General features: G+C 34.3%; 1 protein-coding gene across 1 annotated transcript; it reads right to left on the reverse strand.

Annotated features, from left to right (window-relative positions):
• Nucleotides 1–17,837: 17,837 nt before the first annotated feature.
• LOC108464965 (short chain aldehyde dehydrogenase 1-like) lies at nt 17,838–19,133 on the reverse strand. The gene is made up of 2 exons (XM_017765252.2): nt 18,988–19,133; nt 17,838–18,877 (listed from the first exon to the last, which is right to left on the reverse strand). Exons 1-2 carry the CDS (start codon nt 19,023–19,025, stop codon nt 18,073–18,075), a joined length of 843 nt encoding a protein of 280 aa, XP_017620741.1. The 5' UTR covers nt 19,026–19,133; the 3' UTR covers nt 17,838–18,072.

Consider the following 19,133-nt stretch of genomic DNA (forward strand, 5'->3'; position numbering starts at 1 on the left):
AGAACGACAAAAGAATAATCAGAAGAATGGCAGCGGGATTTGTTCTTGATGGGGATATCCTGTATAAAAGAGGAAATGATCAAGTACTTTTGAGATGCGTGGATGATGTTGAAGCGGAAAGATACTTGAAGATGTCCATGAAGGAATCATGGGACACATGCCAATGGTTTCGATATGGCGGAAAGATTATGAGACTCGGTTACTCTTGGTTGTGATGGAAAGCGGCGCATTAGTTTTGCGGAAAATGCCACAAATGTCAAATCTCTGATGATAAAATTCATGTAGCCCCTTCGCCTCTTCACGTCATGACTTCTCGGTGGCCTTTTTCTATGTGGGGCATGGATGTCATAGGGCTTATTTTCCCGAAAGCTTCTAATGGACATCGATTCATTTTGTGGTCATTGATTACTTCACAAAATAGATAGAAGCCGCCGTTTGCCAATGTGACCAAGACTGCAGTTCTGAGTTTTGAAGAAGGAAATCATTTGTCGATATGGTTTGCCTGAAAGAATCATTTCAGATAATGCCATGAATCTGAATAACAAGATGATGAAGGAAGTATGCGAGCAATTCTAAATAAAGCATCATAACTCCTCGCCTATCGCCCAAAGATGAGCAGAACATTGAAGCGACCAATAAAAATATTAAGAGGATCATTGGGAAAATGATTGAGACATTTAAAGATTGGCATGAGAAGCTTCCATTTGCTTTGTTTGCATATCGCACATCTGTACGAACATCTACGGGAGCAACTCCCTTCTCTCTTGTTTATGGAATGGAAGCTATGCTACCTATCGAGGTTGAGATCCCTTCTCTACGAGTCTTAATGGAATCAAAGTTAGAAGAAGCAGAATGGGTACAAGCTCGATATGATCAGTGAACCTCATTGAAGAAAAGCGTCTCGGGGCAATTTGTCACGGCGGATGTACCAAAAAGAATGATAGCGACCCATGACAAGAAGGTACGACTAAGAGAATTCCATGAAGGAGAACTTCGTCTTTGAGAAAAATTCTCCCAATACAAAAAGATCTGCGAGGAAATGGGCACCAAAGCGGGAAGGACCGTGCGTCGTAAAAAGGCATTCTTAGGAGGAGCTTTGATCCTTACCGAGATGGATGGGAAAGAGTTGTCGAATCCAGTGAACTCGGATCTTTGTGAAGAAATATTATGCTTAAGATGAAAACCGAAAAGGGCATCTTAATAATAAAAAAAGGATCAAAGCGAAAACCGAAAGGGCATCTTGACTAGTACAAAAGATTAGGATGAAAACCGGGAGGCGTCCTAATGAAACAAACTGGCGGTCGAGCGATAGGTCAAGCGGTGAGGCTCTGACATTTGAAGTATTTTGAAAGCTTGAAATCTTCTACAAGAAGCCGCTCGAAAAGATTTTGATTGAGGAGCGAGGAAGAGTTCATGTGTTGAATATCTAGAGCATTTGTATCCGTTGAATCGATCCTTTCTTTCTTTTGACATTTTTTACTCTCATTATTTAACACGCTTTGTTTGCCACATTTGAAATAGATGAATATGAAATATCATTTTGTCCCTATCGACCTTTTCATGCATCTCATTATTTACATGATAAATGGTGAAATAACATACTCTAAATAAAAGAAATGTTAAGCATTACCTGGATGAAAATTTAATAAGCACAAGAGTCTCAAAGTAAGAACAAAGTTTAATCGGGGGCAGAAGAGTGATATCTGAGAAACGTCGACTACTCGTAAAGCTTGAAGACGGGTACGAGGCCTGAAGAGAAAGTCGAGAATCAAAGCAATAAACACAGATCCTCAACAATCATGGCGAAAATGATATACGACAAATATGCTTAAGAGCCTTTGCCTAATCATGTAGGCATAAAGGCATTTAAGACAAACATGTGCATATCATGATGACATCATGCATGGCATATCTGAGTAATCCATAAAAGCAAGAGGATGTGATGATAGTGCATCTTGAATCAAAGGAAAAGACACCTGAGTTCTACCAAATGATAGGTTTTTGGTATTTTGATGTTTTTACTTCTGCTTTCAAAAATCAACTCATATTGCGAGAGGTGAGTTGAGCCTTGGCTCGCATGCCGAGGTATTTTCATTTTTTGCTTTTTTTAATTCATGTTTTCAGAAAATCAACTCATATTGCGAGAGGTGAGTTGAGCCTCAAGACACGTTGAGTAATTTCAATTTATGCTTCAAAAAAAAAATTAACTCATATTGCGAGAAGTGAGTTGAGCCTCGGGGCACGCCGAGGTATTTTCAAATTCTCTTGTTCAAATCCTGTCTTTAATTTTTACTTTTCCAAAATCAACTCATATTGCGAGAGGTGAGTTGAGCCTCAAGACACGTTAAGGTAATTTCAATTTATGTTTCAAAAATCAACTCATATTGCGAGAGGTGAGTTGAGCCTCGGGGCCCGCTGAGGTATTTTCAATTTCTACTTTCCAATTCCTGTTTTTCAAAAATCAACTCATATTGCGAGAGGTAAGTTGAGCCTTTCAATTTATATTTTTCAAAAAAATCAACTCATATTGCGAGAGGTGAGTTGAGCCTTTTAATTTCTGTTTTTCAAAAAGTAACTCATATTGCGAGAGGTGAGTTGTACCTTTTAATTTTTGTTTTTCAAAAATCAACTCATATTACGAGAAGTGAGTTGAGCCTTAGGTCATATGTCGAGGTATTTTCAAAATCTGCTTTTCAAATTAAGTTTCAAAAGACATGCTCATGTTGTGAGAGATGAGTTGAGCTTTGGCTCACGTGCTGAGTTATTTTCAATTTCTGTTTTTAATGTCTGTTTTTAAATAGTCAATTCTATTGCGAGAAATGAGTTGAACTCAGGATCACATGTCGAGTAAGAATAAAGATTGAAGCTGATGAAAGACACTAGACTTGGTCTCCCTGAAGCTGCAGTGGAGCCGGTCAAAAGTTGCAAGTCTTGTCTCCACGAGGTCATTGTGGAACCGATCGAGGATATCAAATCTTGTCTCGCTAGAGTTCTGAGAAGAGAAGATCACGAATCTCATCTCACCGAGGTGATAAAAGAGCAGATTGAAGCTGTAGATCTTATCTTTATGAAGCTACATGGGAGCAGATCAAAGCCACAAATCACATATCTTTGAAGGCACATTGGAGTAGATTAAAGCTACAAGGCGTATATCAGAAGATGCAGTGGAATGAACCAAAGCTACAAGATGCGGCGGACTGAAAGGAGACTACCTGAACAAGAAGAGCACCAAAGAAGTCAATACTTGGTAGTATTGGGCAAAATTGGCCTTTCTTTGTGTCTTTGCTCTATTCTCGTTACACGACCAAGAGCAAAGAGGGGCAGCTGTTGTAGGCCAATTTTGGGCCCTTCTACAAAATACCCATAGCCCAATAAACCCAAATATTTAAACCACTGACCCACAAAACCCAATACACAGAAGCCCAAACCCCTTACAAACCCAAAACCCAAAACCCCAAAACCCTAATCAGCCGAACCACTCGCCGTTGCCCCATGTGCGCGATCACTCATTTCACGCATAGCCGCCGGACCACTTCCTCCTCTGCCAGACACAGCACTTGCCCATACCGTCTAACACTCCCACCACCAACACCGGCCATACCCTGCAAAACAAAGGGGACACGCAAACATCAAGTTGTAGAGAAATAAGACAGTGCACGAATGGCTATAAAGAGCCAAAAACACAACATTGTAAGGAAGGGGGGATTTTGCGATGAATAAAAAGGAGTTTATTTTTGCATCAATATTAATAGATTGAATACAAGAAATATTCAAAAATACACATACAATCAGTGACTCTAACATCAAATCAGAGATTGAGAAAATAAAAAACGATAAGGCCTAAGGTAAATTTTTCATTTTCTTTACTGTTTTGTTTCTTTTTTTTTACACATAAATATTTAAAACATTATAAATATAAATATATTATTAAGTAAAAAAAATCTAAAATTTACCTCCTCCGACCACAGTGCACGGTGGCCGGCGGCCGGCCACCATGAGCCTCGATTCTTGTCCGGTGTGGCGGTCAAGTGGCAGTGCTCTCCCTCTCTTTTCTCCCTCTCTTCTTCTCTCCTTTTTTTCTTTCTCCCTTTCCCAAATGAAATTTTTAAATTTTTTATCTTTTATAGGGACCAAACGCACCATTTTGGTCCCCCTTATCTGAAAGCGCCGTTTTGAGTATGGGTCGGGTCGACCCGACCCACTTCGACAGGATCCGCGTGTTTTTTAAAGCGGAAGGGCTATTTGCACAATCAGCCCTTCCGCATTTTCATATTTTGCAATCAAGTTATTTTGTTTATAAATTAGCCTTGAAATCTATTACGCTTTGCGATCTAGTCCTCCTTTCAACGACGCCGTTTCAAATGTTCGGGTAAATTGCTTATTTAACCCTCTGCAGTTACTACGCTTTCAAATTGATCCTTTTATTTATCTTTTTGCTTTAAAATTCGCCCACAACTCTGTTTTTATTTAATTTTAGTCCTTTTTTTGTGTTTTTTTGTTGTTTATTCTTATTTTCTTATTAAATATTCTTATTATTTATATAATATTAGTACTATTACTATTACTATTGTTCTTATTATTATTATTATTATTATTATTATTATTATTATTATTATTATTATGTATTAGTTTATGTTTTATTATACAATTATATATTTATAATACGTATATATATACTTAATATAGTTGTATATGCCTAAGTATTATTACCTTTTTATATGTATATATTACCTAAATGTTTTAGTATTATGTATATTCTTCATATGTCATATATATGTGTTCTTAATATACTATACTTTATATGTATCATATATTTTTAATGTCGTATTATTATGTTTTAATATTATATATTTTCATATTATATTATATACATATACTTTTATATATTACTATGTGTATATTTTGATATTATCAGTTATATATTTCTTATGTATCTCCATGTATGTATTTGATATTGTCCCATGCGTATGTTTGTGTAGTCTTATTAATATTATTTATGTTATTAGCATTTTAAATATGTATCATATATGTTCATCGTTATATATTATGTATGTATATATATTTTCAATATTATTAGTCATACTTTTATATATATATATATATTATTCCATGTACATATTTCTTACTCTTATGTATATATATATCCTTAGTACCACGTTACATATATATTGTGTATATACTTGTTTTCTTACCCTATTATATTCATTGTTAATACATTTATTTTTTTTATATATGTATACATACCCTTTTGTAATAGTATTTTTACACATATATGTATATATTTTATTTTGTTGTTGCTAGTTATGTACTTTTTTACTATCTTATACGTACTTCAAACATTATACGTATAGTATATTTCTAACACTACTACTATTTATATAAATATTTTACGTATATACTCTTAATTATCTTCGTATGTGTATTCATTGTATTCTTATTACGTTCTCGTATTCAATGCTAACATTGCATTTGATCTTGCATGCACGGTTATTATTTTCTAATATTATTGTTATGTTTGTTATTTGTTTCAAATATATCAAGCCGTTTCATTTGCTTATTTTCATTTCATTATCAATTATGTCTTGCATTCCCTTGAAAATTACGTTCCGATTTTCTAATTAATTTCAATAGTCAAGGCAATATATCGATTTAACATTAAGTCATCAAGTTCATCGCTATATTTGGGTGAACGTCAATTGACTCGTGTTAAGCGATATACCCTTCTCAAAAAGCGGAATAAACTAAAATTTCTCGTTTTAATCGGATCACGACTAAATTTTACATTGAACCCGTATTTTTGAAAATCAAGACAACTTTGTGTTTATGAGATACCAATTTTGGGCGTCGGGAGTGCTAATACCTTCCTCGCACGTAATGACTCCGAGCCCTATTTTTCTCTGGATTTCGGCGTAGACCGAACTTAGCCTTCTTTTGTTTTAAAATAGATCTAATAGGTGTCCGATCACACCTATAAAAAGGATCGGTGGCGACTCCTTTTTATTTCAAAATCAATTTCGTTTTCAAACTTTTTCACTAGATCGCCACAATTAGCGACCCCAAACTAAAATTTCTACGTCGCTACATGACTTACGCTTTTCAAAAGGGTAAGTCATTTTACAGGAAAAATGCTTATTTTACCTTGACTTGTAAGTCATTTTCCATTGACCAAACTATTTTCTATGAAACAAACACAGGAAAATGCAGAAAATATTTTCCGTAAAACCTTTTACATGTAAACAAACGAACCCTTATATTTGTGTGAAAACTTAAGCGATTTTACACAATTTTGTAACTTTTTATACAATTATATTTTAACAATTCAACCCTCATATTTCATTCTCAATTAATGTAGATAATGCATGTCAAGTTTTGCATAAATTAGATAATTCTAACTATTCGTTTTATGTAAAAAAAATTCAACGGTTAATTATATATTAATATAGATGGTATTTTACCTACACGTGTTGGATGCAATAATAAAACACATTGCACTCCTAAGGAAGAATGCAAGTTTGGACCTTGAATACAACATTATTAGAAAAGAAAACCACAAATTTTAAATATGAACCATAAAATAGACATAAAAATCCTAAAAAATTATAAATGTTATTTCAAATCCATATGGATTGATCCTTCCCATTACAAAATTTTTATTTAATTTTTTATAAAATGTATGAATATTAAGTAAAAAAATATTTTTGTATAAAAATATTTTTTTAATAGTTTACCTTTTGCCACACAAGGACCAATCAAGAAGCTAACAAATAACTCTATTTTGTACTTTTTGAAAATGAAAAACAACTTTAGTCTTTTTTTATATAACAAATGAAAATAGAAAACTAGGACCAACATTTATTTGGATCACTGTGCATTATGGCAAGCTCTGTAAAGATTGGTCTCGGATTGATAATTGATAATGTATTAATTGCATATGAAGTTCTATATACATTCAAGCAATAAAGGGTAGGGAGGAGAGGTTTTTTGGCGTTAAAATGGGACATGAGTAAAGCATCTGATTATGTTGAATGACCTTTTTTACGAAAAATTTTATTAAAGATGATGTTTGTCGTAACCATTTTTTGGAAAACGGGAATCGACTTAAGTTTTGGAAACGAAAATGAAAAATGGGAGTCGCCATCAATCCTTTTTGGTGAGGTGTGATCGGATCACCTTAAATTAATCATTTTAATTAAAATTACGATTTATTAAAACAATAGTTTTTGGTCTTCGAAAATTAGAAAAATGAGTTCGGGAGTCGGTTACGCACGAGGAAGGATTAGCACCCTCGATACGCCCAAAATTGGTACCTAGTTGATTAATTAGTGTCTTGGTGTTGAAAATTTGAAAACTTGAAAGAATTTAAAATACGATCCCTCTTTGCATTAATGCTAAAAAATGATTGAATAAATCAAAACGGATATTAAGGACCCTCTCATCTCGAGGTAATAAAATATCATGCCCAGTAAGTTAGGACACGACATCTCGAACTTTGAGACTGAGCTTGTCTTTTAATTTAAAATTAAAAGGGTATTCGATTATTTAGTGTAAGCGAGAAAAATCGAAACCCAGTAAGTTAAGGCACGATATCTCGAATTTCTAAATGTCGAATATTGCCTTTGTCAGCAAAAAGTCTTATCCTGAGGTAACAAAATGTCATACCCGGTAAGTTAGGGCACAACACCTCGTATCTCCGAGAATAAGTATTTTTCAAAACTCGTATTGCGATTTTTTAAAAGAATATTCCGTTATTTAGATGAGACTAGAAAAATCGGAACCCAGTAAGTCAGGGCACGATTCTCGAATTTTCAAATACGGAGTATTATTTTTATGAAAGGATTATTTTTGTTGGGTAAAGGATGATATAACGCAAATTTGTGAAGAAGAAATAAATCATGATCTTAACAAGCATAATAATAAATGAGTAATATGAATGACAAAAAATGAAAGAAATAAACAAGCTATGTAATTGAAGAAGAGAATAATAGGTAAAAATAATAAAATGATAAAAATAAATAAGAATAAGAAGAATAAGAATAAGTAAAAGGAAACTTAATAATAAATCGATAAATAAATAAGTAATATATAAAATAGAAAAACAATAACAATGTTGACAAAAGGTAAAAAATGTATTAATAAAGATAATAAAAATAATATGCTAATAATATAATAGCGATGATAATAATAGTAGTAAAAATAAGGGCAGCATAATAAAAAATAAAAAAAAAAAAAATAATAGTAATAAAATAATAAAGAAATAATAGTAATACTAGTAGTAGCCGTAATAAAGTAATAGTAATAAATATGGTACTAATGCAAATAATGATATATATATATGTATAAAAAATAATGGTAGTAAAAAGTAATAATACAATGATAATAGTAATTACAAAGATGATGATAATAACGATAATATTAATATTACTATGTATAAATATATGTTGAAAATAAATATATGATAATATTGAATGTATATACATAACATGTACACGAAATGGGATAAATACATATAACTAATAATACTAATGATATATATACATAATATACAAAACAAAATATACACATAATATATTAAAATATATGCATAATATACGTCAAATATATGTAATGTCTAAAAAGAATAAATATACGTAATAATAATACATATATCGTAGTATGGAGTATAATGTATATACATTAAATGAATACATATATGACACATAAACACATTAACAAAATAATATTAAGCTATCAATAACACTTTATAACATATATATATATATATGTAAGTATTAAAATAAAAATGAGATAAAAATATAACGGTGACAAAATATAATATTATGGATAATGTTAAAATTAGAATAATGAGATAAAGTAGAAAAAAAAGGACAAAATTGGGTTGGAAATGGAACTTTAGAGGCGAATTTTAAAATAAATAAAGGAGAAGGGGACCGATTTGAACACGCTAGCAATCAGGAAGGCCCTAAGGAGAAATAACCCAACCTTTCTAAACGACGCCGTTCAAATGTCCCTCCTTCAAACGTCCAGAGGACTAAGTTGCAACGGAGATAAAATTACTTGGCTGAATTAAAAAAGAAAGGAAGATGAAAAAGGATTAAAATAAAGAAGTAAAAAATGCGGGGGGATTGCAGTCGTAAATATCCCGAAGCAATAAAAACACGCGGATCTTTCTTGCCGGGTTGGGTTGATCCGTTTTACACCAAAACGACACCGTTTTGGGTGCTGAGTATTGGCCCCAAAACGACGTCGTACCAGGGGGCCCTTTAAAAATCAATTTTTTTTTAGAAATTTCATTTCTGCTGATTTTAAAGAAAAAGAGAGAGAGAGAGAGAAAGTTTTCTCTCTAGAGAAAATCTGAAAATGACCAGAGGGTCCGGCCATCGCCCCGCCGTGGCCCCGCCGTGCCGGCCACCCCTGAGGTAATTTTTTCCTTTTATTTATTTATTTAATATATATGCTTTGTTATATTGGAAATGAAAATGGTATGTGTAAATAAATTCGAAGAAAAAAAAGAAATAGACCTTAGATTCGGTCCTTACTATTTCTTGCTGTGATTTAATATTGAAGCCATTTTCGGTGATGCTCTTTCTTTGTATTTGATCGATATTCTTTGCTTTTTTATCAGAAAAGAAAAAAAATCAATAATCCTTCTCTTTTACAGCGTATGCTTGGGCTTATATAGTCGTTTACACTTCTTTTTCTTGCTTTCTGTCTATTCTCGTTTAATGTTTGCAGGGATGCAACTTGAAGGATGGTGGGGCGGTGCTGATGCTTCGTCAGAGGCGTCAGAGGGCAGGTGGTTTAGGTGGCCGACTGGTATGGGGCTGGGGACAGAGGCGGCAGAAGCTGATTTTAGGGTTTCTTTTTTCTTTTTTTGTCTTTTGATTTTGGGTATTGGGCTAATTGGGCTAGGGTTAGGTATTGGGTTTAGTAGGTTTTGGGGTTATTGGCTTAGTGGGTTTAGGGGTTATTGGCTTAGTGGGTTTAGGGGTTTTAGGCCCAAAATTGGGCTTGTACAATGTTAAAATAGAATGTTGATAATGGCAATGTATCACTAAGAAAAGAAAGAAAAATAGAACACATATACGCGAAAACCTTTTTGGGGAAAAACCACAGGCAAAGGAGAATAAAATTTACTATGTTGAATTTGAATGATTACAACGAGTATAGACTACGTCTATTTATAAATTTAGAAAATCTTATTCTAATCAACATTTAACAAAAGTAATGCAGTAAGGTTGAAACACCTTATTCAAATCAATATCAAACAGAAGAAGTAAACTTTTTTATGGATTCTTCTTGTGCAGCCTGTATTATACCTATCTTTCCACTTGTATTTTATTTTGATAAGAATTTGGGTCACAACTCTAATAGATGGTTTTGCTAGTTCGTGGGTAGATTTTTTTATGCATTGCATCAGTTCAATCTCATATTTGATTGTGGTGAATGGGTGTGAAGCTGAGAAATTGAAGCCAACAAGGGGCTAAGGCAAGGGGATCCTTTGAGCCCCTATCTTTTTTTGGTGTGCAATGAGGGGTTATCTACTTTAATGTGCTTAGCTGAAAGGGAAGGGATAGTGAAGGGAGATAGAGTTAGCTGAAGAAGCCCACAGATTTCACATTTACTCTTTGCGGATGATAGTATATTATTTGGAGAGGCTTCAATTCAAGGGGCACAAACATTAAAGAAGATTATGCAGGAGTATGAAGAGGTTTCAGATTAGTGTGTTAATTATGAGAAGTCTACCATCTTTTATAGCACAAATACAACTAACAGATCAAGAGCTCAATTACACAATTATTGAATGTTAGAAGTACTTTTAATCAAGAAAAATCTATGGGTTTCCCTAATATGGTTGGGAGAGGGAAAAAATTGGCATTTCAAGGTTTAAAAGATCGCATGAAACAAAAAATTGCGAATTGGAGCACTAAATTTCTATCGTAATGAGGTAAAGAAATTTTCATAAAATTGATTCTCTAGGGTATTCCAACACATACTATGGCTTGTTTTTTATTGTCAAAATCATTATGCTATAAGATGGAGAAAATTTGTGCTTCCTTTTGGTGGCAAAAGAGCCATAGGAAGAGGGAGATTCATTAGTGTGCTTAGAGACAGCTTTGTGAGCTAAAGGAGAATGGTGGTTTGGGTTTTCGCAGTTTGGATAAATTTAATCTTTCGTTACTTGCTAAACAGGATTGGTGATTGATTAATTATCCTAATTCATTAATTGCGCTACTTTGAAAGTGAAGTATTATCCAGATTCAAATTTTGAGAGTGCAAGGTTAGGGAATATACCTTCCTATACCTGGAAGAGTATCTGGGCTACCAAGGGAGTGCTCTAGGAGGGGTTGGGTTTAAGAGTAGGGAATGGGACCAAAATTCTAGTTTGTGATTCAGCGTGGGTTCCAAGAGCTGTAAACTACTTAATCCAACATAGTGAACGGTGTCAGGAAACTCTTTTGGTATCGGATCTGATTAATAATGCTAAAAGGGAATGAAAAGTGGATTTAACAAGTAATACCTTCAGTGACACTGATGTGAAACGGATCTTGAATATCCCATTGTCCAAATTCCCACATGATGACTACCAGGTGTGGAGAGAGGAGGCTTCTAGAGAATTTATAGTCCAAACCGCATACAAAGTTATATTACAATAGGATAGAGAGGCTACCCATGTATACATCTAGGCAGAAAATGGGAACTTTACAAAAAGTTGTAGGGTTTAAAAATTCCTTCTAAGCTGCAAATTACAATATGGCGAATCTCAAAAAATTATCTTCCTACCCTATGTAATTTACTCTATATAAGAATTACTAATTCTAGCCACTGTTCGGGAGGTGCAGGTGAAATTGAAACCAGTATCCATGCCCTGTGATGAAAAGATATATGGCATCATTTAGGCTGGGCCTAGCATGAAATGGTGTCAAATATGGAGATTCTAGAGTGGATTACCTAGTTCTTTAAACATAACACCAATACCCAATGTCGATTGTTTGCATGTGCTCTATGGTCTATTTGGATAGAAAGTAAGTGGCTTCATGAGGGTCAGAAAATATCTGGGAATAAGTGGTTTTATGGTCTATTTCCACATAAAAATTTGTGTGTTCTTTATTTCTCTTTTCTCTTTTCTTTGCGATATATTGTCATTACCAATATTTTATTTTTACAAATTAGTATCAGAGCTTTCAGGTTGTTCATCTCAATCACAATAATGATGTCTTTGAAGTATGAAATTTCGTTGTTGGATTGCAATACTAGATTCACGCTGTGACAAATAAAGATCCAGATAGTTCTTGCACAGATAGACTTAGAGGAAGCCCTGCTAGGGGTAGATAAGATACCTTCAACATTGACGGGGGAAGAGAAGAAGTGTAAAGATTGAAAGGCGTTAACACAGTTACATCTGCATTTATCTAATGAAATTTTACAGGATATGATGAAAGAGATGACCGCCGCTACATTATGGAAGAGGCTAGAACAAATATGTATGTCGAAAACTCAATCCAACAAGTTGCATATGAAGCAGTGTCTTTATGCTCATTGTTTGGAAGAATGTGCATCTGTGTACAAACACTTAATAGGTTTAAAGAAATTCTCTCAAATTTGGAGGCCATGGAGGTTCAGTATGATAAGGAATATCTAGGGTTGATTCTACTTTGTTCGTTGCCCCCGTCTTATTCAACCTTTAAAGATACGATTTTATATAGCCGTGAGTCTCACAGTTGATGAGGTTTAAAATTTTTTGACCTCGTATGATAAGATGAAGCATCTTGTGGTTAAAATCGACTATCAAAGAGAGGGTCTCATTGTTCATGAAAGACAAGATCGGAATGCTGATGATGATCTTGGAAGGACACATGAACAGAATCCTCGTGTAAATCTAAGTGTAGATTGAAGTCTTCAAACAGAGGTAAAACTTGTAACTTCTGCAAGAAGAAATGACACATTAAATCTAAGTGCTATAAGCTACAGAACAATATCAAAAGGGAGGTTGTGAATCAAAAGGGAAAACAACCATAAAATTTCGGTAAAACTGATGTTGTAGAAGACTACAGTGATGGTGAACTTTTAGTCACTTTTGTCAACAATTCTAAAGCAAGCGATAAGTGGATCTTTGATTCGAGCTGCACCTTCCACATGAGTCCCAACCGGAATTGGTTTACAACTTACGAAACAGTGTCTCAAAGTGTTGTTTTGATGGGAAATAATGCTTCATGTAAAAATCACAGGTGTTGGAACAATTAAAGTTAAGATGTTTGATGGAGTTGTTAGAACACTTAGTGAGTACGACATGTTCCAGAACTGAAGAGAAATTTAATTTCATTGAGTACTCTTGATTCAAAAGGTACAAATACACAACTGAAAGTGGGGTTTTGAAGATTTCTGAAGGTTCCCTCGTTGTGATGAAAGGGCATAGTAAGACTGTCAATTATATGTTTTGTAGGGTTCTACTGTTACTAGTGATGCAACTATCGCTTCCTCTTCCTTGTCAGATGATGATATTACTAAAATTTAGCATATACGCCTAGGGCATATGAGTGAGAATGGCATGACAAAATTGAGCAAAAGGGGACTTCTTGATGGGGAAGGAATTTGCGAACTGAAGTTCTCTGAGTATAGTGTTTTTGAGAAGAAAAAGAGAGTTTGATTCACTAGAGGAATCCATAACGCAAAGGGAAAGTTAGAGTATATTCATTCTGATCTGTGAGGGCCATCCAGAGTGCCTTCAAGAGGTGGAGCTAATTATATGCTAACTTTTATTGATGATTTTTCCAGAAAAGTTTGGGCGTTCTTCCTGAAGTAGAAAAACGATGTGTTTTCAGCATTTAAATCTTGGAAAACTATGACTGAAAAATAGACGAGAAAATAAATAAAATATCTCCACACAGATAATGGCTTAGAGTTCTATTCTGATGAGTTTAATAAATTATGCAAGTTAGGAGGGATCGTGAGACACTTGATAGTTCGTCATACTCTACAGCAAAACGGCGTTGCAAAACGAATGAACAGAACGTTTATGGAGAAGGTTCGATGTATGTTGTCAAATGCCAACTTACCAAAGTTATTTTGGGCCGAAGCAGCCTCTACTGCATGTTTTTTAATCAACCGATCTTTATCCATTGCTATTGAGAAAAAGACTCCCCAAGAGGTATGGTCTGGTAATCCTGCTAACTATTCTAATTTAAAGATCTTTGGGTGTCCTACGTATGCTCATGTTGATAATGGAAAATTGGAACCGAGATCTATTAAATGTGTTTTTCTTGGTTATAAAGCTGGTGTAAAAGGGTATAAGTTATGGTGTCTTGAAAATAGAAAAATTATGATTAGAAGAGATGTTCCTTTTGAAGAAACTGCTGTGCTACCTAACTTATCTCTTAAAGACTCTTCTAATAAAAAATCAAAAGTAGGTGGAGCATCAGATTAATTCAGAATCTACAATAGAGTCGACTCCTCAAGCTAGTGTAAAAATTTAGAATAGAGTTGTTTCTTCACCAAAATACTCTATCGCTAAAAATAGAATTAGAAGAGAAATTAAACCTCCAAAGAAGTACGCCAAGGCTAATCTAGTTACTTATGCTTTAAATGTGGCTGAAGATATACTTGCAAACCAAGAGCCATCTAATTATTTTGAGGCGGTTAGCTGTGAAGACTCAGAAAAATGGATGTTTGCTATGCAAGAGGAGATGGAATCACTCCACAAAAATAGAGCATGGGATATTGTGAAACTTCCTAAAGGTAAAAAGGTTGTTCGTTGTAAATGGATGTTTAAAAAGAAAGAAGGGATTCCAGAAGTTGAAGAACCCAAATATAAAGTAAGGCTTGTTGCAAAGGGTTACAGTCAAATTCCAGGAGTGGACTTCACAGATGTGTTCTCCTCAGTTGTGAAGCATAGTTTGTTTCGAGCTTTGCTTGGTATTGTGGCCATGCATGATTTGGAGCTTGAGCAGTTAGATGTAAAAACTGCATTTTTGCATGAAGAACTTTAGAAGGATATTTACATACAACAACCAGAGGGTTTTACAGTATCAAAAAAAGTCCCTTTACGGTTTGAAATAGTCACCAAGACAGTGGTACAAGAGGTTTGATTCTTTTATGACTTCTTATGATTTTAAAATAAGTAGCTTTAACAATTGTGTTTACTTTAAGAAAAACAGTGATGGTTCTTTTTTGTATCTACTCCTTTATGTTGATGAAATGTTGATAACAGCGAAAGATAAATGAGAGATAAGAAATGTCAAAGCCCAATTAAGTAAAGAATTTGAGATGAAAGATTTGGAACCAGCAAAGAAGATACTTGGTACGGAGATTCACAAATATAGAAAAGCAAGTAAATTTTACCTAAGTTAGAAGGGGTACATTGAGAAAGTTTTTTGCAAGTTCAATATGCAGAGTACTAAGCCTATTAGTACTGCTTTAGCAGCCCATTTCAGACTTTCATCGGCTTTGTCTCCACAATCAGATGATAAGATCGAATACATGTCACATATTCCATATTTTAGTGCAGAGGGATCTCTCATGTATGCTATGGTTTGTTCACGTCCCAGTGTAGTTAGCAGATACATGGCGAATCCTGGTAAAGAGCATTGGAAAGCAGTTCAGTGGATTTTAAGATACTTACAAGGTACTACTAATGTTTGCTTACAGTTTGGAAGAACTAGAGATGGAGTTATTGGGTATGTTGGTGCTGATTTTGCTAGAGACCATGATAGAAGAAGATCTTTTACAGGTTATATCTTTACAATCGGAGGTTGTCCAATCATTTAGAAAGCTACTTTGCAAACTACAGTCACTTTGTCTACTAATGAAACTGAGTATATGGCGATTACTGAGGCTTGTAAAGAAGTCATTTGGTTGAAGGGACTCTTTAGTGAACTCAATGAAGACCTTCAAATCAGTACAGTATTTTGTGACAGTCAGAGTGTCATCTTCCTTACAAACAATCAAATGTCTCATAAGAGAACAAAACACATTGATATTCGGTATCATTTTGTTCGTGATATTATTGCTCGTAATGATATTGTTGTGAGCAAAATTAGTACTCATGAAAATCCTGCAGATATGATGACTAAGTCACTTCCTATAACCAAGTTTGAATATTGTTTAAACTTGGTTGGTGTTCATTGTTGAAGTTAAACCCTTAAGGGGTTTTAAGGAAGAGGTGGAGAACTTGTTCGTTGAGAGTTCACGATGAAGAACTTATTAATTGAGAATTTGCGTCAAGGTGGAGATTGAGTGACCCGAATCCTTATTTAAATAAAATACAGTGGTAAAATAAAATAAAAGTAAAATCCATATAGAACTACACTTCTTTTATTTTATTTTAGAATAAGGTTTTTTAAACATTATTATACTCCATCTATTTGATATTGATTAGAATAAGGTGTTTCAATCTTACTACACTCCTATTACAATATGGTTTTACAAGCCTATAAATAGATGTAGTCTACTCCTCTTGTAATCATTCGAATTCGACATAGTGAATTTTTTACTCCTCTAACCGTGGTTTTTTTCCTGAAAGGGTTTCCACATAAAAATCTGTGTGTTCTTTATTTTTTCTTTCTCTTTTCTTTGCGACATATTTTCATTACCGACACTCTATTTTTACACTCTTCATATTGTGCACTGAAGTGTCTTAACTATCTTTTTGGGTGTGCAAAGGCAAAAGGAAATCTTCATGGTATTACTATTTGTTGTGGCAGCCCCAATGTGTCCTATCTTTTGCTTGCAAATGATAGCTTCTTGTTTTTTAGGTGACAGAATTAGAATACAATATCGTCAATTGCTTTCTGTCCTGGTATAAAGAAATTTGAGATCAAAACTTTCAGAAATCGAGTATTATGTTAAGTACCAACACTACTCTCCCTGTTGGAAACAATGGATGCTCAATTCTTGGAGTGACGACTCTCTTAAATCATGGATGGTACCTTAGTTTTCCCTCTCTTGTTGGTAGTGTTAGAACCATTTTTGATAAAAATGTGCTTGACGACATTTGAAAAGAGAAAAAAAGAGTTTTTGTTAAGAAAATAGGAGTTATCATTGATTTTTTTTTAATTAGGTGTGATCAAACATCTTAAAATCTTCTTTTAAAAAGAAATTTGAAAATTATTCGAAAAAATATATAATTTTTGGGTTTACATAAAAAAGTCAAATAAAATTCGAGTACAAGAGTCGATTATACTCGAGGAAGGTTTTAACGCCCTATCAACGCCTGGAAATCATACCTTGCAAATTACATGTGGTCTCCAATTTTAGAAATATGAGTTCAATATTTAATTTTGATCCTTTAAAATTAAAATTATCGTGAATTTTATTTAAGTGAGTGAGTTAGGTTTGAAACCTTGAAAATGTGATAAAGTTTGACTTTTATTTTTATTCACTCCAGTTTAAAAAGGGAATTTTGACAATAATCTCATCAATTTTCCTAATATTGAAATGTTAATTTATTATAAAAAATTAAATAAATAATAAATATATTAATTGAGATGCATGTATTATTAAAAACAAACATAAAAAACTGTGACTCAAGCTATTCCAGGCCACTCTCACCTGAACTTAGAACCTAATCTTGTTGAAGCTTTCGCTGTTAGAGAAGCCTTGTTGTGGTTAAAGCCACTAGATTTTGATCGAATCTTTGTGGAGTCAAAATTGCCTCCATGTTACCAGTGCCCTTAATAGTCGAGTTACCGATTATTCGAGTTTGGAATGATGATTCTATATTACAAAATTCTTGCTATATAATTTCAAAATTTGTTCTTTTCTTGGAGGCATCAGAAAATTAACAAAACGAATCATATGATTCCAAAAGTAGCTTTATTATATGTAAACCACTGAATGGGATCTTCCTTCAAGTAATCTTTCTTTGATTTTATTTCATGATGCTATGTGGAATATGTCCCACAAAAAGAGTTTGGAATGATCTTGTACCAATTTCAACTGTTATGAAATGCGATAGTATCAATTGTTATGATGCATATGCGTTATTATACATTGGGCTAAAGCAAGGTTATTTTTTTGGAGTTGTCAAATTTATGAATGAAGCATTAACCCCTAAAACCCCATTGCAAAAGGCAGCATCTATTCAGCAATAAAGGCTTCCATCAGTCCTGTTTTCCATGTTTGATTGTTGACAGTATAGGCTCCATCAACCGGCAGGTTGATACCACTCACATATTTGGCCTCATCGCTAGCTAGAAACAGGGCAGCCTGCGCAATATCTTCTGCTTCGAGTATGGTCCCTTTCAACACTCCATTTCTCAAGATGATCTCCTCGACCTTTCTCTTATCCGAAGTCACAAACCAGTTTAGTAGCAGAGGAGTCGCAACCGCATGAGGTGAAATGCAATTGACTCGTATACCATACCCTCCTAACTCCACGCTCAAGCTCTTAGCCAATCCCACAATAGCGTGCTTTGATGTGGTGTAGGCATGAGGAACACCGATGCAAAGCAATGAAGCGACGCTAGCGGTGAAGAGAATACACCCTTTTTGGGCTGGAACCATCACTCGAGCAGCATGCTTGGCACCCAAGAAACCACCAACCACATTGACATCAAGGACCTTCTTAAAGCTATCAGCATCTGAAGCAATGGCTCTCAACTCATCCCCCCCTACAATACCAGCATTATTGAACATGATATCAAGCTTTCCATACCTAGAGACTGCTAAGTCCACAGCGTTTTGGACATCGGTTTCGCATGTCACATCACAATGGATATAGGTGACGATATCCGGGGTTCCGAGCTCTTTGCAGAGAGATTGGCCTAATTCATCTTGGACATCAACAATAAGAACCTTGGCTCCATGCTTGAGAAACAGCCTAGCTGTGCTCTCTCCTATGCCACTTGCACCACCAGTTATCAATGCTACCTTCTCTTCTAACCTGCATCAAGGCAAATATAGGCAAGTACGAGGCTTTCAATAATAACCATGTATATATTGTCTTGGTAAAAACAAGATTTAAGAATAGGAAAACACAGTTTTTCTTTTCACCTCTTATCCACCACAGACTCAGCAGTTGTACTCATCATTATATATATATAAAACTTTAAGTTTCTTTTTCCTTATCTGTGAATGTTTCATTTCTTGGCCATCGGTATCTTCTTTATACAGAGTTTTCAAACGTACAAAGCGTGGAA

The sequence above is a fragment of the Gossypium arboreum genome, chromosome 2, assembly GCF_025698485.1.
Source record: "Gossypium arboreum isolate Shixiya-1 chromosome 2, ASM2569848v2, whole genome shotgun sequence".
Lineage (NCBI taxonomy): Eukaryota > Viridiplantae > Streptophyta > Magnoliopsida > Malvales > Malvaceae > Gossypium > Gossypium arboreum.

Coding starts and splice junctions, on each gene's coding strand:
- LOC108464965 (XM_017765252.2), bottom strand. CDS start 19,025: ATGATGAGTACAACTGCTGAGTCTGTGGTGGATAAGAG. Junction 18,878..18,987: donor GAGTCTGTGGTGGATAAGAG/GTGAAAAGAAAA, acceptor GCCTTGATGCAG/GTTAGAAGAGAAGGTAGCAT.